The sequence below is a fragment of the Dendropsophus ebraccatus genome, chromosome 5 (genome assembly GCF_027789765.1).
Source record: "Dendropsophus ebraccatus isolate aDenEbr1 chromosome 5, aDenEbr1.pat, whole genome shotgun sequence".
Classification (NCBI taxonomy): domain Eukaryota; kingdom Metazoa; phylum Chordata; class Amphibia; order Anura; family Hylidae; genus Dendropsophus; species Dendropsophus ebraccatus.
The window spans coordinates 141,237,913-141,261,362 of record NC_091458.1 but is presented as its reverse complement, the minus strand read 5'-3'; the positions used below and the strand labels follow the sequence as shown (position 1 = coordinate 141,261,362).

The 23,450-nt window shown below is 45.8% G+C and overlaps 1 protein-coding gene across 1 annotated transcript in view; it reads left to right on the top strand.

The window, feature by feature from the left end:
• The first annotated feature begins 3,988 nt into the window (after positions 1–3,988).
• The window catches only part of LOC138793868 (tetraspanin-18-like), a 28,012-nt gene continuing 8,550 nt past the window's right edge, over positions 3,989–23,450 (top strand). The window contains exons 1-2 of the mRNA XM_069972585.1: positions 3,989–4,064; positions 16,504–16,698. Of these exons, the coding sequence (XP_069828686.1) occupies positions 4,008–4,064; positions 16,504–16,698 (252 nt within the window). The 5' untranslated portion in view covers positions 3,989–4,007. The remainder of the gene's footprint in view (positions 4,065–16,503; positions 16,699–23,450) is intronic.

The following is a 23,450-nucleotide window of genomic DNA, read 5'->3' as shown; positions in this document are numbered from 1 at the left end:
TAAAGGGCTTCTGCTCTAGCACCTGTGGTTCACAGACTGGGAGACAGATGCAGCTGGGTAGGGCTGTCAATTAAATGACTGCCTTGCTCGGGTGCGTACATGGGGCCGGGACTTCCTGTGTCTCGACTCTTTTTTTTCTAAAGAAGAAAGAGTCAAGATTTCGGCCAGTACAACAGTGAATAAGAAATAATACAAACAGCGCCCCCTGGTGTTAAAGTATAGGCTAGCTATAAAACACATTATGGGAAAAATATTTAATTAAAGTATATCACAAGATTGTCAGTAAGCCCAGGATCTGTTGTTTTCTTTAAAAAAAATAAGATAATGACAGAAACTCTTTAAAATAAGGGCTGAACAGTAAAAAGCGCAGTGTGAACCCAGCCGCATAGAGTCTTGTCACATTTACATATGGCAAACATAGAGAGAGTCATTTTTGAACAACATTTACATTAAGAATTAATCTAGATGATAATCTATGTTTGCTGAGGATTTACTGCAGCTAGAACTGTTTGCATTACATTTGAAAATGTGCAGCCCGCTGTTAAATACATACAAGTTTTTGTCTGTTACATTTGATTTCGGCTTTGATGACCCCATTCACATGTATTGTAGAGTACTCTCATGTAGGTCTAAATGAGGTCTAAGGCTATGTTCACATGGACGAAAAAGGCCCAAACACTCTTAGAAAATGTCTCCAAAATGACTTCAAAACATCTAAACACTGTGCGGTTTTCAGCTCCCATCGACTTCAATGAGGAGAAAGAAGTGAGATATTACTTTTTCTGAGTGGTTCTGATTGAAAGCTCACAATAATATCAATGAGAGCTTTAAAAAAAATACGGGAAACAGATCACTGATCTCAGGGAGACCAGCCAAAGAAGACACTGTCGGCTTCTGGTTATAAAGCGCTCAATACAAGGAAATCCTAGGTGCATTGCCCCCTGGGTCCTTCCTGGAGGAATATCTGGCTAGTCCTGTGTTTTGAGACTCGTAACTGAGGCTCCGCAGACCTTTTTGCATATTGATGTTTCCAAGGGGGCAATGCACCTAGGATTTCACTGTATTGAGCGCTTTAACCGGCAGCTGACAGTGTCTTCTTTGGATGGTCTCCCTGAGATAAGTGATCTGTTTGCCGTATTGGTCTACTAGGCATTGCTCCCACCTAGCACGATCCTGCTCCACGCTGATGATGGACAACACCCCGAAACAGCTGTCTGCGGATGGATACACGGCTTTGGTATTTCCATGGTCATATCATGGTCATAATTGGGTTGGATATTGACTGAAGGGGCCACTTATTATGGTAGCTTTGGCGGTCTCCATACAGGAATCATCCCTTTACTAGGTTCAAGCTTTGATGGATTTCTGGCTAGTCTCGTTTCTGAGACTTGTAACTGAGGCTGCGTGGACCTTTTTGCAGCTTTAAAAATATCTGTCGGCTATGTTCCCACAACATCTTTTTTTTTTACATGAAAAACACCGTACAAGACGTATGCCATTAATGATCATAAACATTAATGAGGTCAATAGACGCATGGTTGTCACGTAAAAAAGGCGTAGTGTGAACATAGTCATGCTCTAAAAACCACATGTGAAAATCACTCTGATTTTCAGGTTGTTTTAAGAGAATGTTTTTAAAGCTATGTTCACAAGCTGTGAACGGTCTTTACATTCAGTCTGCAATGATTCTATTAATGTCTATGGAAACAACGGCCGTTAGTTTACACAAAGCACAGTATAATGTCCATTTTCAGCGGCTGCCAAATTAATGTTTAGGACACTTAATAACGGCCGTTATTTTAATTTTTTTGGCCTTTCAACATCTTTTAACAAAATGCAATGGATCTTTAAAAATAGCCAGACCCAAAAATGTGTTGAAAGCGGCCATCGTTCAACTGAAATGTAAATAATGTACCAAAGGTCATCTTTACTGCAATGACAGCCACCAAAGTATGTTGAATATTAATGGCGATTGAAAATCGTTGTGTGAACATGGCCTACAGGCGGTTAAGGAATTTGGTTTTATTAACTGTGTGAATATCGCCTTACTGTTGCATTGCAGTGTAGAAGCTCAAGTCAGATGGTGGTGACGTGTTTCAAAACAAACTAGTTCCTAAGAACAACCAGTTTAGTGAACTCAATTAACTCTGAATGCAGCTCTTGACTACAGAACAGATTAGAGAAACATTAGGCTATATTCACACACCCTTAAAATATATAATGGTATAATAACGGCCATTGGTTTAAAATAACAGCCATCATTTGCCTTTAAATGACCATCATCCAATAAAAACAGCCGCAAATTTGACAGTGTGTGAACACAGCCTAAGGCTATGTTCCCACTACGGGAATGTGCCAATATTTAGTGGGGAAAGGTAGCTGTCTATTGATTGGTCGGAAATATTGATCATGACAGCCACCTTTCCCCACAAACTGACAGGACGTTCCTGGAGTGGGCACATAGCCTTAACGTGTCACTGTAATGTAAGTGAGGTTGCAGCACCTGCTGCATTATTCAGTGCAAGGTAATCACACAGTAATTACACCTGTCTGGCTGGTCATAAATAGTAACCACACTATCTCAGAGACAAGATCCAGCCAAGTTTTTATTTTACTGTGTATGAACATAGCCTTATATGAATCCGCCCTAACCTGAATAAACATAATGCGGTAACTACTTGCACCATTGCCATTTGTTTTGGTGATCAGCTAGCAGACCTTTCCTAGATCTCCAGGGAAGATTAAGGCTGCATGCACACATCTGTGTCAGTTAGTACAGTCAGGAAATACTGATCAGGAAATCTTTGAGGAGGGCTTAGAAAATCATCAATATTTCCTAACAAAAAAATAAATAAATAAAAAACCCTAATGCAGTGAAAAAATCCGCACGATCCAATATCCATAAACAAAGGGAAGCGTTTTATAGGGAAAACATGAATATTCTTTATTTAATGTTTAAAAAGATACAAAACACAATGGGGTCCTTGTATTCTGTTTCTGTGTTTTGTTTTGCAGTGTCTGAACATTGGTTTATCTGCTCACTTGATTTTATAGACACACCCGACTTCAGATGCTGAGTTCTGTCTGGCCATGTCTGGGTTAATCTGTGTTTTGGTTCTGCTGTGACTGACAGGTCTTTCTGCCAGTGGATCTGTTTTGTGTCTGTGCTTGGAGACCAGGGGGATGGTCCAACTACATTCTGGATCAGATCCCTGGCCTCCAATATAACTAACCCCAGTCTGTGCTCTCATTGCTGGTTATTGGCTTTGTCTCTGCCTGCTTGTGTCTTCTGCTTCTTTGCTTCTCCTGATCTTTGCCCCTGACCATATTGCTTGTACTTTGACTACGCCTTTTGGATTCAGATTTTGTACTTTTGCTGCCCGATTGTTGTGACCCTGACTGTTTACTATTCTTTATTGTGTTTGTCTGTCTTGTTCTGTGTGCACCTATACTAGTATAGGGAACGTCTTCGTGGTTGTCCGCGGCTGCCTTGGGCCGTTTGAGGCAAGTAGGTAGGGACAGTTGGTGGTTTCAGCATCAGGGCTCACTGTCTTGTCTTGTCCCTGCTGTCCGGTTCCTGACAGACTCTGTGGAAAATGAAAGGTTGGTTGATAGGGGCAACTGAGCCAGTTTCACCGTACACCATGTTTGATAAATCACCCCCCTTGAGTAATGGCTGCTTCTCGGTCACATGAATTATTACTGTATACCTTACATGTGTAAAGCTAATGAAAACCTCATCAAAATGTAACTGGCTAGGAAGATGGCACATGGCAAACATACAACTTTGGATGAAGTTACACTTCATTATCTCTCTGTGAAACCCGCTGTAACATGATGACATTTAATATATACAGTACAATTATTCCCTCATCCACCCTGAGGTATACACGAACATTTACAAAGAATGATTTTATGTTTTAATTTTATGAAATTAAGTGAATTCAATTAAAGGAAATCTATATGAAATCTTTTTTTTTTTTTGTAGATCAACCCAGAAATAGAAAATGGGCATCTTACTCTTCATGAAGTATATGATGTTTCTCTTTAATGTGCTCATATTTGTAAGTATTCGCTTTCTGAATGATATGAAGTAGGATATATGTATAGGATAGAAAATGTGTGCAAAACTACAAATAATAGTAATAGCAATATCTGCACCTGAAAGAATAATATAATATATTGGTGCAGCTCACAATTATCGCTGTATAGGTCGAGGTTAAACTAAAAAATGCCCTTACCTAGAAAGGAGCGAGTGAGGAAATCGGAAGTACATAAAGTTTTTTTAGTCCTCTAAACCACAACAGTCCTATCTTACCAGTTGAAATGGTTACCTGTACAGGTCGTAAACATATACTAATCTGGCCAAGATTTGGACAGTAATAAATTAATTTAATATAATCATAAATAGCGCATGATATAAATATTCATCAACAGAAGATAAAAACATATATACGCATTCCTATAGTTATCAAAAATGAGGATTAATACATGGAACATTAAATAAATGCACATAAAGGTTCAATACACAGATAAATAAATAAATAGAAATAAATAGAAATCTCTGCACCTGCCCAATAATCTGCTTACCTGCAAGATTAGATGACATTGTATATGGTTATTATTAGAGATGAGAGAACCTCGAGCAGGCTCGAGTCGATCCGAACCTGAACTTTCGGCATTTGATTAGCGGTGGCTGCTGAAGTTGGATAAAGCCCTAAGGCTATGTGGAAAACATGGATATAGTCATTGGCTGTATCCATGTTTTCCAGGCAACCTTAGAGCTTTATCCAAGTTCAGCAGTGCCCACTAATCAAATACCGAACGTTCGGGTTCAGATCATCTCGAACCCGAACCCGGTTCGCTCATCTCTAGTTATTATCATTATTATATGTCATATAAAATGTGTGTATGTGAATATATATTGCCTAGGAGTGGGCCAGGCTCTCAGGTATACAGTAAATAGTGCCTCCTATGGTGCTTATAGCTGCGGATGGAGTTTGTTCCTATCTGGGTCATATACCCCTTTAATTTTGTGGTCAATGGCAACCACGGCATTTAGGTGGTAGATAGAGGGGGCTTTCTTTGTTCTCCTGTTGCATGAATAATTTAACCATGCTATTCATCCCATATGGAGAACTAAAAAAAAAAATAATAATAAAAAATAAATAAATAAATATATATATATTTATTTATTTATTTTTTATTATTATTTATATATATATATTGATATATAATATACTGTATATTATATAATCTCCGCAGTACAATTGATTGACACCACCTGATAAGAGTGATCAAAGTGTCAAATTTACCCCAGAATGGGGCCAATAAAAGCTGGTGCCTCAAAATTTTTTTGTCTCCCCAGGTACCTTCATGCCAGAGGCCTCTGAGTCATATAACACTCTAAATACACACGTGATATTAAAAAAAAAGAAAAAAAATCTGAATTAGGATATTGACCATAAAACAGATATCTGCAAATATGACATTTTAAAATTTTGCCTCCAGTTCACTTAAATTTGAAATACCTAAGTGTTTAAAAATTTAAACTGTATACATTACCTCTCCTCTTTCCCGGTGTTCTTTTGGCCTCTGCTCATTTCCCAGAGCTCCCGCTGTAACTTCAGAGCGGGTCTCTAAAATGACAGGCAGCTCAGCCAATCGCTGGCCGCCTGGACCGCAGCTAGTAATTGGCTGAGCGGCCTGTGAGTTCAGAGACCCGCTTTAAAGTTACAGCGGGAGCTCTGGTAAGTGAAGTAAAGGGCAATGATTTTATGTCAGGAACAAAAGACATGATCAGCCGATGATCGTTGTCTCTGATTCAGCTGATTATCTCTCCGTGTAATAAGGCCTTTAGACACTAAATCAGTCAGGTCTTGAAAAGTAGGAGGTTGCAGGGGTCCGACCTTTGTACTGCCCGCTGATGAATAGAGCTGCAGGTATGGCACACGACCCATGGCTTTATTCATTCCAGAAAGAGTTGAGTACGCTGGAAGGGTCTTGAACTTGGCTCTTTCCCTCGCCTCATAAGAATAAATAGAGCTATGGGTCATGTGCTTTATTCAAAACAGATTGGCGAGGGGTCCAAAGATCAGACTCCCTGCAACCTTCTTCTTTTCCCCTACCCTGTGGATAGGGGAAAAGTGAATTTTTCCTGGACAACCTCTTTAATTTAATGTTGAGTTTTTGACAGATGTTTGACGACATCTGTAACTGTTATTTCCACCTTGGCAAAAACACAAGACTAGCCAGATATCCCTCCGAGAAGGGCCCAGCCGTGGGATGGCTCCTGTAGGGAAACCACCATAATCACCATATATATTAATTGGCCCTATAAGTTAATGTAATGGCAAGGAAAAAATTAAGACTAGGAATCCATCTACAAACAGCCGTTTCGGGGTGTTGCCCCTTATCAGTGTGGAGCGGGATTCTGGCTAGGTGGGAGCAATTTCCACCTTGGAGCATTTTGTACAGTACAAATGCTGTAACCCTAAACACTTAGAATTGTACTGACTTAACAGTTTGCTAGTTTTTTTTTCATCTCCAGTTTGAGAACATGTTCTGTGTAAATGGAATGTGTTTCCTAGATTTTTTTTAACTCACTGAAGGTTTTTTTTAACTTTATTGTGGGGCATCCATATTGCATTAGCCTACTTTACAGTATTTAGAGATGTCATATGACAAAATAGACTGTAGCTGACCCTATTGATTTCAATGGGAGAGTTTTCTAGACATTCTCTGTTACCTGTAGGTCATTGTGCAGGAGGAGAGGTGAGCTCTGACTATCACATACTGTATTGTGAATGGCCTCATCCAGTCTTATCTATATACTAATGTCACCTTACACATTAATATTGCCTGTGATTATAGTGAGGGGACTGCTTAAAAGTTTTCTCTACAGAACATTAAGTGATCTGATTAGCTGATTATTAGTATGCCAAACTGAAAAACTGAAAGATTTTAGGATTATTTTGAAATAGAATAGATAGTAAAATGAAAAATTACTGAAAAGATATCACCAAAAATCCTTAAAGGTGGTTCTCCCAGTCTGACACAGTGCTCTCTGCCGTTACCTCTGTCCATGTCAGGAACTGTTCAGAGCAGTAGCAAATCTCCATAGAAAACCTTTCCAGTCTTCCAGTACTTATCCGCAGCTGTATGTCCTTCAGGCAGGGGTGCATTCTTTTCAGTCTGCCATAGTGTTCTTTGCTGCCACCTCTGTCCATGTCAGGAACTGTCCAGAGCAGGAAAAGTTCCTGACATGGGCAGAGGTGACAGCAGCGGACATACATCACCTGATAAGTACTGGAAGACAAGTTTTTCTTTTAAGTAGAAATAAGTAGATCTGTTTAACCTTCTTGTCCGATACCAGTCAATTTGATTTTTTTTCTCCGGAGTACCTAAAAAATATACATATTAAAATGTAAGCAATAGTTTATTTAATAGGATATGTATTCTATAATAGAATAGTTAATTTTAAGGATATGTCCTCACACCGTCAAAATGACAGCTATTTTTATTAGACGGCCATTATCTAATGACAAATAATGGCCTTTATTTTATAACAACATTTTGATGGTGTTTGAACAAAACCTAAGGCAAAGCAAAATACGTCTTTAAATTTGGTATAAAACTTGGTCGGGGGCGTGGTCTGATGGCTGACTGAGGCAGACGTGCCTCACTGGAGCTCCTGCACCTCCTGACCTAACACCCTGATTTTATCCTGATTGGGCTCCCCCCCCCTCGACTCCAACTCACCCCTGTGGCTCCTGGTGACCCCCGCACCCCTTCTGGCAGATCCGGAGGTTGGTAGTGACCCGTGCGGGACCCCTGAAAAGTGCGGCCTAGAGGAACTAGTGGCGCGGCAGCGAGACGGGAGACGTGCACGCCTCACAGTGACGTCATCGCCGGCAGCCGGACAGCAGCTACTCACTTCTCCGGTGCCTCCTGCGGTCTCCCGGGATCAGTACAGGCCGTTGCGGCCCCTCGGTTAGTGCCGGTGGTGTTGCGGGCGGTGAAGGTGCTCGGCTCCGCTCCTCCCTCCCCCAGCGTCAGCCGTTTACATCCGGGCCTCCCCCTCCTCTCTCCTCTCTGGACTGGGTGCTGCTCGTGCCTGTCCCCTGTGCCCCTCCACTCGTTACTCAGTGGGAACAGTGGGGTGAAGCGTGCGGCTGGCGGCGCTGATACTGGGGTGGCACCCCGCATACTGGACCGTTCCGCCATTTCCAGACGGCCGCGGCCGCCATCTTGGCCACATGGCATTCCTTCCTCTACTGCCCTGCTGGTACTGAACTCTAGTAGATTAAAGTCCTCCCCTTCCACCACTGCTTTTGGTTGTGCTCCTTTCTCCTCAATCCATCTGCCCTGAGTGCAGCAGCTGGTGTACTCTCCTATCTTACTGATATTGTGTAGGGCATAAACTGCTGTGACTGCTACTGTGTCTCCTGTAGCTGGGATCTCCCTGTGAGGCTGACTGCTGTTGCTTGTCACTACTACCTGTACACCTGCCTGCCTCTCCCTGACTGTATTCTGTTAACATCCTTACTGGCAGCGGTGATACCTGGGCTGCCTATCCCCCAAACACCATGGGAGGTTCCAGAGGGGGAAATAACCCCAATAAGAATAAGAAGGGTAAGGGGACTCCTGCTGCTCCCTCTCGTCCCCCTTCGGACATGGACTTTGGATCTGAGGATGTGGAGGAGCCCTCCGGAGGACATAGTCCCATCTCTGAGAAGGTGCAGACCCAAGCCGCTAAGCAGCTGGAGCGTTTCTCCAGGTCCTGGGAGCGCCGCAGGGACACCTCTCGGGATGGTCGTGTTTCCTGTTTTGAGGGCTCTCCAAGCCCACCTAGACCTCATTCTCTTGAGCGGTCCCAATATTCAGCTTCTGCTATTGATGGGAAGTTCTCGGAAATCCTGGCGGCTATAAATACCTGCCAATCGATGCTTGTTACTAAGGTGGACGAGTTGCACCAAGACTTTGTCATACTGGGGCATGAAACCCAAAAGATCCGTGAGCGCACCACTGAAGTGGAAAGGAGGGTTTCAGAGGTGGAAGATATTGTCCGACCTATTCCTGCACAGATTGGGGACTTGCAGCGGCAGATGAAAGTTGTTATGGCCCGAGCAGACGACTTTGAAAATAGACTGCGGAGGAATAATGTCCGTATTGTGGGGCTGCCTGAAAAAACGTAAGGTGATGACCCTGTGGAATTCACTGAGCGCTGGCTGCGCCAAACCCTGCCAGCTGAGACTTTTTCGGATTTCTTCACGATTGAGCGAGCGCATAGTGTCCCTGCTAAACCTTTACCACCGGGGACCCCCCCCCAGGCCTTCCCTGATTAGGCTGCTACATTTCCGTGACGCCATCCTGAGAGCGGTCCGGATTAAGGGGGAAGTCCTGGTTGACAACAACGGAGTGTCCTTCTACCCTGACTTCTCCGTGAAAATACGGAAACAGCGTACTCCATTTACGGAAGTCCGCAACAAACTCCGTGCCAAAGGCTACAAATACTCCATGCTGTATCCTGCCCGTCTGAGAGTGGTGGATGGTAATACCACCAAATTCTTCACGTCACCCTCGGCCAGGGCCGTTTTAATACATTGGTGGGCCCAGTGCACAGCCCTCAAGAGTGGGCCCCCCCTTACCTTTCTGCACATTGTATAATGTACTGAATTTGCCCCCACACTGTATCAAGAGCCCCAGTACATACAGTAGTTACCTTATAACACTATTTCCACCATTCAGTGATTACATATTACATAAAAACTGCACTAAACAAAACAGAAAGATATCACCATTGATACCATTACATAATACCGCCACACCATGACCCCTATCAGTACAAGCCTATAACAGAGTGAAGTTACATCCAGTGACTCACCGGAGGCGTCTTCTCCGATCAGAGTCTGTCACCTTTTCTTTTTCTCTCCATCCAGCCTGGGCCACCTTGAAGTCTTCTCCTGGCTGTGAATCTTCTCTCCAGAATCTGCCAGACAAATATTTTAGGCTCCAACACATACAGTAGTTAGGTCCCTTGTACCCCTATACAGTAGTTACACCCCTCTGTACTCCTACATAGTTACACCCCTCTGTGCCTCCATAGTTTTAAGGTGTCCCTGTAGTATATAGACCCTCATATGCTCCTCCAGTTATATACAGCCCTCCTGTGCGCTCCCCCATTAGTATATAGCCCCCCTGTGCACTCTCCCCAGTAGTATATAGCCCCCTGTGCTCACCCACAATAGTATATAGCCCCCCTGTGCTCTCCCCCAATAGTATATAGCCCCCCTATGCTCTCCCACAATAGTATATAGCCCCCCTGTGCTCTCCCACAATAGTATATAGCCCCCCTGTGCTCTCCCACAATAGTATATAGCCCCCTGTGCTCTCCCCCAATAGTATATAGCCCCCCTGTGCTCTCCCACAATAGTATATAGCCCCCCTGTGCTCTCCCCCAATAGTATATAGCCCCCCTGTGCTCCCCCTCAATAGTATATAGTCCCCCTGTGCTCTCCATAATATATAGCCCCCTGTGCTCTCCCCCATAGTATATAGACCCCTGTGCTCCCCAATAGTATATAGCTCCCCTGTGCTCCCCAATAGTATATAGCCCCTGTGCTCCCCAATAGTATATAGCTAACCTGTGCTCCCCAATAGTATATAACCCCCTGTGCTCCCCCATAGTATATAGCCCCCTGTGCTCCCCCATAGTATATAGCCCCCTGTGCTCCCCAGTAGTATATAGCCCCCTGTGCTCCCCATAGTATATAGCTCCCCTGTGCTCCCCCATAGTATATAGCTCCCCTGTGCTCCCCCATAGTATATAGCCCCCTGTGCTCCCCCAAAGTATATAGCTCCCCTGTGCTCCCCCATAGTATATAGCTCCCCTGTGCTCCCCAATAGTATATAGCCCCCTGTGCTTCCCAATAGTATATAGCTCCCCTGTGCTCCCCAATAGTATATAGCTCCCCTGTGCTCCCCCATAGTGTATAGCCCCCTGTGCTCCCCCATAGTATATAGCTCCCCTGTGCTCCCCCATAGTATATAGCCCCCTGTGCTCCCCAATAGTATATAGCCCCCGTTCTCCCCCATAGTGTATAGCCCCCTGTGCTCCCCCATAGTATATAGCTCCCCTGTGCTCCCCAATCGTATTTAGCCCCCTGTGCTCCCCCATAGTATATAGCCCCCTGTGCTCCCCCATAGTATATAGCCCCCTGTGCTCCCCCAAAGTATATAGCTCCCCTGTGCTCCCCCATAGTATATAGCTCCCCTGTGCTCCCCAATAGTATATAGCTCCCCTGTGCTCCCCCATAGTATATAGCTCCCCTGTGCTCCCCAATAGTATATAGCCCCCCTGTGCTCCCCCATAGTATATAGCCCCCCTGTGCTCCCCAATAGTATATAGCTCCCCTGTGCTCCCCCATAGTGTATAGCCCCCTGTGCTCCCCCTTAGTATATAGCTCCCCTGTGCTCCCCCATAGTATATAGCCCCCTGTGCTCCCCCATAGTATATAGCCCCCCTGTGCTCCCCAATAGTATATAGCCCCCGTTCTCCCCCATAGTATATAGCCCCCTGTTCTCCCCCATAGTATATAGCTCCCCTGTGCTCCCCCATAGTATATAGCCCCCCTGTGCTCCCCAATAGTATATAGCCCCCGTTCTCCCCCATAGTATATAGCCCCCTGTTCTCCCCCATAGTATATAGCCCCCTGTGCCCCCCCATAGTATATAGCTCCCCCTGCTATATAACATTGAAAAAAACAAACACTTTTACTCACCTGGGTCCACGCGTTCCTCTTCTCTTCCCTCTTGTGGCCGCACTTCCTGCAGTCACAAGAGGCTGCACTCCCCTTACCCTCGCGCCGACGCTCCAGTGACGTCGGGCGCTAGAGGGAGAGTGCGGCCTCTTGTGACCGCAGGAAGTGCGGCCACAAGAGGGACTGACAGGGAGGGAGCCAATGGCTCTCTCTCTGTCAGTGTCGCTGCTGCTGCAGCGCTGAAGCGCCGCAGCAGCAGCGGACGGGGGCAGCGGCGGACGGGGGGGCCCTGCAGGGGGCGCCATGGAGGGGTAAGTAGATTACCCATCCATGGCGCTCCCCCATGACAGGCTGGTGGCCGGAGCCCTGTGCGACCGCATTGGTCGCACATAGCAACGGCCGGCCTGCTCGGGGGGGGCCCCTTTAACCAGTGGGCCCGGTGCACGTGCACCATGTGCCCTCTGGTTAAAGCGGCCCTGCCCTCGGCTGCCCTGGACTGGGTGGAGGCGGCTCCGCGGGTTTTGCCAGCTGATTGAGGAGCATCCTGTTGGGACTGTTGCCCGTTCCTGATGTTCCGACTGTCATCATATCTGAGGCTGCCTGTCTACATTAGATATTCTATGGGTCTCCGTTGAATAACTGCTCCTTGTTTCATATGCCTTAATGGGGGGGGGGGGGGTTCTTAGTTACTCGGTTAGGGGGGGTAGGGGGTAGTTTTAGTGTGAGTTTTTAGTTGTAGTTGGAGTCCTCTGCCTCGGCAGCAACTGGCCTCATAGCATAGTGTTCAGTTAGGGTTTAACCCCTTAGCGACCCATGACGTATCTGATACGTCATGGTGCCGCAGGGGGTGTTCAGAGCGGGGTCCCGCCGGGACCCCGCTCTGAACGGCACCGATCCCGGCTGCAATCTGCAGCCGGGCAGTGCCGGGACCCGCGCCAGCTAATTAAGGCCTTCAATGCAGCTGTCAAACCTGACAGCTGCATTGAAGTGCTTTCCTCCGTGCATCCCTGGTGTCTAGTGGCACGGATCTCCCCCCCGCGATGCGATCGGAATGACGCTGATCCCGGCTCGGCAATAGATTGCTGTGGCCTGCAGCAGGCCATAGCAATCTATGACCGATCTAATGGATCTTTGCTGTGTATATACACAGCATTGATCTCTATGAGAGATCAGTGCTATGTATATACAAGCCCCCCAGGGGGGCTTCTAGTGTATGTAAAAAAAAAAGTAAAAAAAGTGTTTTTATTAATAAAAAATCCCCTCCCCTAATAAAAGTCCAAATCACCCCCCTTTTCCCATTTTATAAATATAAATTAATAAATAGATAAAATAAACATATTTAGTATCACCGCACACGTAATCGCCCGAACTATTAATTAATCACATTCCTGATCTCGCAAGGTAAACGGCGTAAGCGCAAAAAAATCCCAAAGTGCAAAATTGCGCATTTTTGGTCGCATCAAATCCAGAAAAAATGTAATAAAAAGCGATCAAAAAGTCGTATATGCGCAATCAAGGTACCGATAGAAAGAACACATCATGGCGCAAAAACTGACACCTCATACAGCCCCATAGACCAAAGGATAAAAGCGCTATAAGCCTGGGAATGGAGCGATTTTAAATGACATATATTTGTTAACAATGGTTTGAATTTTTTACAGGCCATCAGATACAATATAAGTTATACATGTTATATATCATAGTAATCGTAACGACTTGAGGAACATGCATAACAAGTCAGTTTTACCATAGGGCGAACGGCGTAAATGCAAAACTCCCCGAAATCAAAACAAATTCGTTTTTTTTTTCAATTTGACAGCGCAAATGATTTTTTCCCGGTTTCACAACATATTTTATGGAAAAATTATGCCTATAATTGCAAAGTACAATTGGTTTCACAAAAAATAAGCACTCCTATAAGTCTCTAGGTGAAAAAATGCAAGCGCTATGGACTTTTAAACATAAAATGGAAAAAGCAAAAGCGCAAAAAACGAAAATTGGCTTTGACCTTAAGGGGTTAAGGTCTGCACTTATTCTTTTGTAGTGTTAGACAGGGAGTTGGGTACCCAGTCAGGTTGACTAGGATGTTTCTGTTTTTCATGTGTTTTATGTTATGTGTTTGTCTCTCGTCTGTCTTGTGTGTTAGGTGGAGTGGTTGGTGGTGTGTGTTGCTGCGCCTTTCTCCCCCTTGGCCGGTGGCTAGGTTGGGTCCTATTTATTCTTATAGCCCATGCAATGGTGTCCCTTAAGGTACTCAGCTGGAATGTGAGGGGCCTCAATTCCAAGTTTAAGAGGGCTCTCGTGCTGGACTTTGTGAAACGCCATTCTCCTCATATCATCTGTTTGCAGGAGACCCATGTGGTTGGACAGAAAACCCTGGCCCTGAAGAGGGCCTGGATAGCCAAGGGGTATCATGCCACCTACTCCACGTCCTCTAGAGGTGTTTCTGTACTCATCTCTAAAGCTTTACCTATAACGGTCTCTCAGGTGGCGTGTGACCAGTTTGGCCGATTTGGGATCCTTCATTGTGTGTGTCAGTCACTGTCTTTTTCCCTGGTCTCACTATACGTCCCCCCTCCCTTTTCTGAGTCTCTCCTGGATGTCATATCTGTTCAATTATCCTCTTTCCCTGCAGACCCCGTTCTGGTGGTTGGCGACTTTAATACGGTGCCCGCTCCCTCCCCTGGACAGGACAAGTGGTGTAGACCCGGCCTCCGCCCGGCTCAACGCCTGGTGTGCTGCTCTCCATTTACAGGATGTTTGGCGCTGGAGGTTTCCGCAAATGGTGAAGTACTCATACTTCTCGGAGGTACATGGTACCTTTTCAAGGATCGACCTGGCCCTTGCATCTCTTGATTTACTGCCCCGTATTGGGGAGATCTCCTACACCAGTGGAGGGATTTCAGATCATTCTGCCTTGCTAGTCTCCCTCCAACTATCCTGTCCCCCCTCTTCTAAGTTGTGGCGTATGTAACCCGGATGGTTAACTTCCGAGGTGGTGCAGGAGGCTCTGTCGACTGCTCACTCCTCCTATTGGGAACACAACTCTGACTTCCCGGATCCACTAATCAAGTGGGATGCTTATAAGGCAACCATTAGAGGGGCATATGTCACGGGAGTTACTACCCAAAAGACCATATACAGGCAAGAGGAGGCTTCTCTGTCAGCCCTTGCTGACTCTTTAGAGGTGGAGGTGGCACGCACAGGGGAGGAGGAGGTTAAGAGGAAATGGTCCAGGGCCCAGAGAGATCTCCTGATCTTACAAAAAGAGCGCACGAGGAAAAAGCTTTTTGCTACTGAAGCGGCTCTTTTTGAGTTTGGTGATAAAAATAGTAATCTGCTGGCTTACCTGGCTAGGACTGAACGCCCCACAGTCTCCATCCCTGGTGTCCTAAACGATCAAGGGGATACGGTGACCGATGCTATTCAGATCAACTCGGTCTTTCGGGCCTTCTACCAAGACCTCTACTCCCCCCACTGCCCTCCTGATTCCTTAATGTATGCGACCTTCTTGGACCAGATTCCATTATCTTCTCTTACCCCCTCACAATCTAAAGCCCTTGATGCACCCCTTACGGTTGAGGAGATAGTGGAGGCTATTAAATCTATGCCCTTGGGGAAGACACCGGGTTTGGACGGCTTAGTTATGGATTGGTATAAAAATAATGCCGATGCGGTGGCTCTTCATCTTCTTACTATGTACGGGGAATTTCTTTTGTTCTGTGCCAAAAAGATTATAGCTATGGAGTGGAAGTGTACAGATACCCCCTCCTTGGCCCGCTGGAAACAATTGGTTAATAAATATGTCCCGCTATACGAAGCCCTCTATGAACATCGTAAATGCCCCCAAAAATTTTAAAAAATCTGGATTCACTGGCTTATGCTGGATGACACGGCAGATGTGTAGGCCTTTTTGTTGACTCTCTGGTTGGGGGGGGGAGGTGTGGCGCTGTCTTGGTGTGTGTGCTTGGTTGTATGTGTTGTCTGAATTGTCTTGTCCCTGGGGGGTCGGGTACCCCTGCTCTGTGGCAGCTCTGATTTTATGTGATGCCATATAACCAATATCTTTTACTGCCTTGCTAATGTACTTTGATCAGACTTATAACATTTAACCCTCATGGATGTGCCTTTGTTCACCTTGTGGTGGGCGGATTGTACCTGACCTTTCTATTGTATGGTTCTGTCCTTTCTGTGCGAAAAAGTTTAAATAAATTCTTTAAAAAAAAAAAACTTGGTCATATTTTTAAAAAATGTAGTAATGTTCCACAATGAGGCTGTGTTCACACTACGTATATTTCAGTCAGTATTGTGGTCCTCATGTTGCAACCAAAACCAGGAGTGGATTAAAAACACAGAAAGGATCTGTTCACAAAATGTTGAAATTGAGTGGATGGCCGCCATTTAATGGCAAATATTTGCTGTTATTTTAAAACATCGGCTGTTATATTGAAATAATGGCAGTTATTTACTGTTACATGGCGGCCATCCACTCAATTTCAACATTGTGTGAACAGATCCTTTCTGTGTTTTTAATCCACTGATGAATCCGCTAGGTTTCAGTTTTTCTGTTATCAAAATGGAAAAGAAAAACTGGATTGTGGTGGAGGGTAAAACACTGGTGTGAACCGAGCCTTAGTTCCATTGTATCAAACCCTTACGGGAAAAGTTTTGAAGGGTTTATTTGATCATTTTGATATGAAATGTTACTACTTGTTTTTACCGTTCTTGCACTTTCTTGCAGATGGGAGGCGTTTGCCTCTTAGGAATAGGTGTATGGATTGTTGCTGATCCTGACGGATTCCAGACTCTTTTCACTTCTAACCCTTTATTAAGTGCGAGTGGCTACATCCTGCTCATTGTTGGGCTGGCGCTTGCTCTGATCGGATTCCTGGGATGTTTTGGAGCAATTCGGGAGAATAAACCTCTCCTCTTAGTGGTGAGTCTAATTTATAGGAAGATTTTATAAGCAAAAGTTTGTTAGATTGATTTAGTTATTCCCTGAAGATAAAGTAGATTTTATAATTATTATATTGTGCATCATGGATAAGATTCCCCCTATTAGGGCAGCTTCACACGTACCGTATCGCAGCTGATTTTCTGCTGCTGATCCGCAGCAGACCTGACTAAATGAGTGAAACCAGCATTAAACTCGCTCTGTAAAATCTGCTGCGGATCCGCAGCAGAAAATCAGCTGCGATCTGGTGTGTGTGAAGCTACCATTAGAGTTTATTTATATATATTTATTTATGTATAGTGTGTTTAACAGTATTGTGGTCTGGCATCATCAAACAAGTGGTCTCAGTTACTTTTTTAGGCTAAAGAAGTCACTCCTTTCGGCGGATAGCGGAATACGCCGGCCCACAAAATGGTGTCTATGGAGCCGGCGGAAAGGCACGCGGAGAGAGACAGCGGAATTCCGCGGACATTATCGGCGAGAATTCCTCAGTATGAACCCACCCTTAGGCTGGTTTTACACGCTGTCACAGAACAGCCGCTGTCTTTGAAGTTCATCCTGGCTGGTACTGCAGTACTGGCCTGATGAACTTAATTTCTTTTTTTGCATTCAGTTGTGCCCGTATTCCAATTACTTATAGCTGACAATGTAAAGTCCAGCTGGAGCCGCACTTTACATTGTCTGCACTGTCAGTTTTTTGCGGCTGCATGGAATCCCGGCTCGAGTGTATACAGTGTGTATGCACTCCGGCCGGGATTCCATAGCAATTGAAGCTATCGCCAAATTCATTCAATAATGGCGTGGTTGCAAACCTGCAACTACGGCCATTGTTTAATGAATTTATATATTGTGTGAACTTAGCCATAAAGTGAATCTGTCACCCCCTGACTGCCTGCTGAACTTGAGGCACCAGTGGCGTAGCTATAGGGGTCGCATCGGTCGCCATGGGGACCCCTCCATCCCACCACCACTACTACTACTTTTTTCAGGCAAGGCAGCGGACACCCTCCCTCCCAGGCCCCCATGCTTCTTAAGCAGATGCTGGGGGCCTCAGCCTGACTGAAAGCCGCTGTTGTGTCAGATGGCAAAACAATGCACTGACTCTGCAGCAGCGACTGCTGTCGGCCCGACCCTATTACATGCTGGAGGAGGAGGAGGAACGTGCTGTAGGAGGTCTGCTGCAAATGGCCTTACTGTGGCTGCCAGTCCCAGGAGGATCAGTGGGGAGACGAGGAGACAGTATACAGGGGGTTACTGGGCAGTCCGGTCCCCTGCAGGAGGTAGCTCTGCCCACACACTGCCCGGCAACATACAGGAGGGGAGGACTATGTAAGTACCTCAGTTTACAGCAGGATTTGTATGTATATATGTGTCCCTGTATGGGTGTATATATATATATATATATATATACTAGAAAATGTACCCGGCGCTGCCCGGGTATAAAGTGTCAGTGTGTTTATTAGATTTGTTCTAAGGTGCCCAGGAGGCCAAGCTAAAGGTATTGTTTTATCTAAGTTAATCAGTGGAATTAGTGTATACCTGTAGTGCATAGTTGGAGGGGTTCTGTATACCTACAATGTATAGTTTTTAGGGGTCTCGCATATCTGTAGTGCATAGTTGGGGGGGCTGTATACCTATAGTGTATAGTTGGGGGGGTCCTGTATACCTGTAGTGTGTAGTTGGGGGGGGGGGCTGTATATCTGTAGTTTATAGTTGAGGGAGGTCCTGTATACCTGTACTGTATAGTTCGGGGGTCCTGTATACCTGTAGTATATAGTTGGTGCTGTATACCTGTAATGTATAGTTGGTGGAGGTCTTGTATACCTGTAGTTTATAGTTTAAGGGTCATGGATACCTGTAGTGTATAATTGGTGGAGGTCTTGTATACCTGTAGTATATAGTTCAGGGGTCCTGTATACCTGTAGTGCATAGTTTGAGGGTCCTGTATAACTGTAGTATAGAGTTGGTGGAGGTCCTGTATACCTGTAGTGTATAGTTTGGGGTCCTGTATACCTGTAGTATATAGCTTTGGGGTCCTGTATACCTGTAGTGTATAGTTTGGGGTCCTGTATACCTGTAGTATATAGTTGGTGGAGTTCCTGTATACCTGTAGTATATAGCTTAGGGGTCCTGTATACCTGTAGTAAAGAGTTGGTGAAGGTGCTGTATACCTGTAATATAGAGTTGGTGTAGGTCCTGTATACCTGTAGTGTATAGTTTTGAGGTCCTGTATACCTGTAGTGTATATTTTGGGGTCCTATATACCTGTAGTATATAGTTGGTGGAGTTCCTGTATACCTGTAGTGTATAGTTTTGGGGTCTTGTATACCTGTAGTGTATAGTTTGGGGTCCTGTATACCTGTAGTATATAGTTGGTGGAGGTCCTGTATACCTGAAGTATATAGTTGGTGGAGGTCCTGTATACCTGTAGTGTATAGTTTTGGGGTCCTGTATACCTGTAGTGTAAAGTTTGGGGTCCTGTATACCTGTAGTATATAGTTGGTGGAGGTCCCGTGCACTTGTAGTGTATAGTTTTGGGGTCCTGTATACCTGTAGTGTCCTGTATACCTGCAGGGTCGTATTTACCATTAGGCACCCATGGTCTGGTGCGTAGGGTAGCACCTTGCAGAGGGGCAGTACCCTCCCGTTCAGACTTGCCAGAAAAACTTTGGTCAGGTCTTGTATAGCGGTGTTATCCAGTCACAGTATGGCGGTATTGGTCAGGTCTGGTATGGCAGTGTTATTCAGTCACAGTGTGTCGGTATTGGTCATGTCTGGTATGGCGGTGTTATCCAGTCACAGTATGGCGGTATTGGTCAGGTCTGGTATGGCAGTTTTATTCAGTCACAGTGTGTCGGTATTGGTCATGTCTGGTATGGCAGTGTTATCCAGTCACAGTATGGCGGTATTGGTCAGGTCTGGTGTGGCGGTGTTCTCCAGTCACAGTGTGGTGGTATTGGTCAGGTCTGGTATAGTGGTGTTATCCAGTCACAGCATGGCGGTATTGGTCAGGTGTGGTATGGCAGTGTTATCCAGTCACAGTATGGCGGTATTGGTCAGGTCTGGTATGGCAGTGTTATTCAGTCACAGTATGGTGGTATTGGTCAGGTGTGGTATGACAGTCTTATCCAGTTACAGTATGGCGGTATTGGTCAGGTCTGGTATAGCAGTTTTTTCCAGTCATAGTATGGTGGTATTGGTCAGGTGTGTTATGACAGTGTTATCCCGTCACAATATGGTGGTATTGGTCAGGTCTGGTATAGCGGTGTTATCCAGTCACAGTATGGCGGTATTGGTCAGGTCTGGTGTGGCAGTGTTATCCAGTCACAGTATGGTGGTATTGGTCAGGTCTGGTATGACAGTGTTATCCAGTCATAGTATGGCGGTATTGGTCAGGTCTGGTATGACAGTGTTATCCTGCACAGTATGGTGGTATTGGTGTGGCAGTGTTATCCAGTCACGGTTTGCTATACCTGTAGTGCCCTGTATATACATGTACTGTATAGATGGAGTAGGGGGTCCTGTATATACATGTACTGTATAGATGGAGTAGGAGGTCCTGTATATACATGTACTGTATAGATGGAGTAGGGGGCCCTGTATATACATGTATTGTATAGATGGAGTTGGGGGTCCTGTATATACATGTACTGTATAGATGGAGTAGGGGGTCCTGTATATACATGTACTGTATAGATAGAGTAGGGGGTCCTGTATACATGTACTGTATAGATGGAGTAGGAGGTCCTGTATATACATGTACTGTATAGAAGGAGTAGGGGGTCCTGTATATATGTACTGTATAGATGGAGTAGGGGGTCCTGTATACATGTACTGTATAGATGGAGTAGGGGGTCCTGTATACATGTACTGTATAGATGGAGTACTGGGTCCTGTATACATGTACTGTATAGATGGAGTAGGGGGTCTACCAGTTATTACTGTGGATGTTGTGAGGCAGCTTCCCTAGCAACCATTTCTCCCTGTGAAAATGAAAGGAGTAATCCTATTGGTTGCTAAGGCTCCAACTGCCGTGTCTGCTGCAGCTAATTATATCACCTGTGTTTGCAGTGAGGAGATTTTCCCATTCATCTCTATGGGGCGCCGCTCTTCCCCCTCCCCCTCCCCTCCTGTACATCTGGCGGGGACGGGACCTTCGCTAAAACCTTCCCGGGCACCCAATGTATCTGTGTGCCAAATTTGGGGTCAAACGGTTCAGGCGTTTGGAAGTCTATTTGGGACAGACAGACAGACAGACTTTGATTTTTATTATATAGATATATATATATGACTGTATGTGTACATGTATGTATGTATGTGCCTATGTGTACAGCAGGTATGTGTGTGTCTCTAATAATGCACCTGCTGTAGCCACCATAGTAATAAAGTTTCCCCCTCTGCCTGCAATAAACCTGCCCCACACACTCTATATCTCTCTCCTGCCCCCCCCCTTACACACACTATATATCTCTCTCCTGCCCCCCCCTTACACACACACACACACACACACACACACACACACACACTATATTTCTCTCCTGCCCCCCCCCTTACACACACTCTATATCTGTCTCCTGCCCCCCTTACACACACACACTCTATATCTCTCTCCTGCCCCCCCTTACACACACTCTATGTCTCTCTCCTGCCCCCCCTTACACACACACACACACACACACACACTCTATATCTCTCTTCTGCCCCCCTTTCACACACACACTCTATATCTCTCTCCTGCCACCACCAACCTTACACACACTCACACTATATATCTCTCTCCTGCCCCCCCTTACACACACATACACTATATCTCTCTCCTGCCCCCCCCTTACACACACTATATATCTCTCTTCTGCCCCCCTTACACACACATACACACACACTATATCTCTCTCCTGCCCCCCTTACACACACACACACTCTATATCTCTCTCCTGCCCCCTTACACACACACTATATCTCTCTCCTGCCCCCCACTTACACACACACTATATCTCTCTCCTGCCCCCCACTTACACACACACTATATCTCTCTCCTGCCCCCCACGTACACACACACTATATCTCTCTCCTGCCCCCCACGTACACACACACTATATCTCTCTCCTGCCCCCACTTACACACACACTATATCTCTCTCCTGCCCCCCACTTACACACACACTATATCTCTCTCCTGCCCCCCACTTACACACACACTATATCTCTCTCCTGCCCCCCACTTACACACACACTATATCTCTCTCCTGCCCCCCACTTACACACACACTATATCTCTCTCCTGCCCCCCCCCCCCCCCTACACACACACTATATCTCCCTCTACATACATACACACACACACACACACACAACAGCACCTGGCCGCCATAACAACAGACCAATGCCCCCGCTGCGATCCCCACACATACACTACCTGCCGGTCGCCATCCCCGCCATCACCCCAGTTGTAATACTTGCCCGTGATCCAAGCTTGGTGCCGCTATCGCCGGGGCACTGAACAACCGCCGTGTGAAGTGAGGCAGGAGAGAGGCGCCGCAGGAGCGTGGCGCCCTTGGCGTCCAATCAATGAAGGAATGACGTCCCGGCTGACGTGCCCAGCGTGCGGTACGTCGCGCTGGCTGATGCAATCATCAACACGGAGGTCCGTGGGATCCGACCTCAGGGAAGGGGGGTGGATTGGGAGGAGGGGGCCTGGCGGGGGGCACTCTGATGCGGTGCAGGAGGCGCTGTGAATTTGGTGAGTGCGGGGGGTCGGGCGCCGCCGGGCGCCCCCTAGCTCTCGGCGCCCCGTGCGGTGGCCCGGCCCGCCCGGTGCTAGAAACGGCCCTGATATACACACACACACACACACTCACACACGCATATATACTGCATGAGCCTGAATGTGTATGTGTGTATATGTGTGTCTTTATATATATGACACTGTGTATGGTCAGCTTTTCATACATAGGGCAAATTGTCAGATGGCAAAAAAATGCCAAAAAAGGCAAGCATAGCAGCCATGCATGTGTGTGATTTTTATGCTATGGTGGTATACTTACAGTAGATGGTGGTAATATGTGGTCAGAATTCTGTGATTGGGTTTGTCCCTTGTATAGTATTATTGGCCTTTATATAGTGGGTTTTATGCTTTAAGGGCCCGTTCACAGAGAGCAGAAGAGGCGGCATTTCAAGCTGCGCCTGCGCCCAGGATTTCGCTTGAAATTCTGCCTGTCCCACTGATCAAATGGGATTTCTCATGCGCTTCTATTCTCCTCTCAAAGAATTCTTTGAGCGGACAACGAAGGTGCAAAAAAGATCCCATTGAATCAGTGGGACAGCCTCTGACTATGCTTAATCGGGTGGGATGGGTTTTTTAGCTACGCCCCTGGGTGGCACTGCTAAAAGGATTTAAAAAAAATACCCATGTTTCCTGTTTCTGTGTTTTCATTAACAAAAATGCCTTTATTCGGGATAGGAATAGTGTCAAGGAGGCGGGGCATTTTATTCCCAGGGCCCTTGCAACACTACGCTGGCAAGATGCAGCACAATCAGGCATTTAAAAAAAATGTAAACACAGACAAAGGCAACACAGGAATTTTTTTTAATGCTTTTACTAATAACTTTGTATTTTTTTTGGGACAGTACAAGAGAAAATGATCAGCACTTCTGTAGAAACAGAAGCCCTGATTCCTGCGAATGGTTCTCTGTTCACTAATGGGAGACTTAAAGCTGTATTGGTTCCTAGACTACA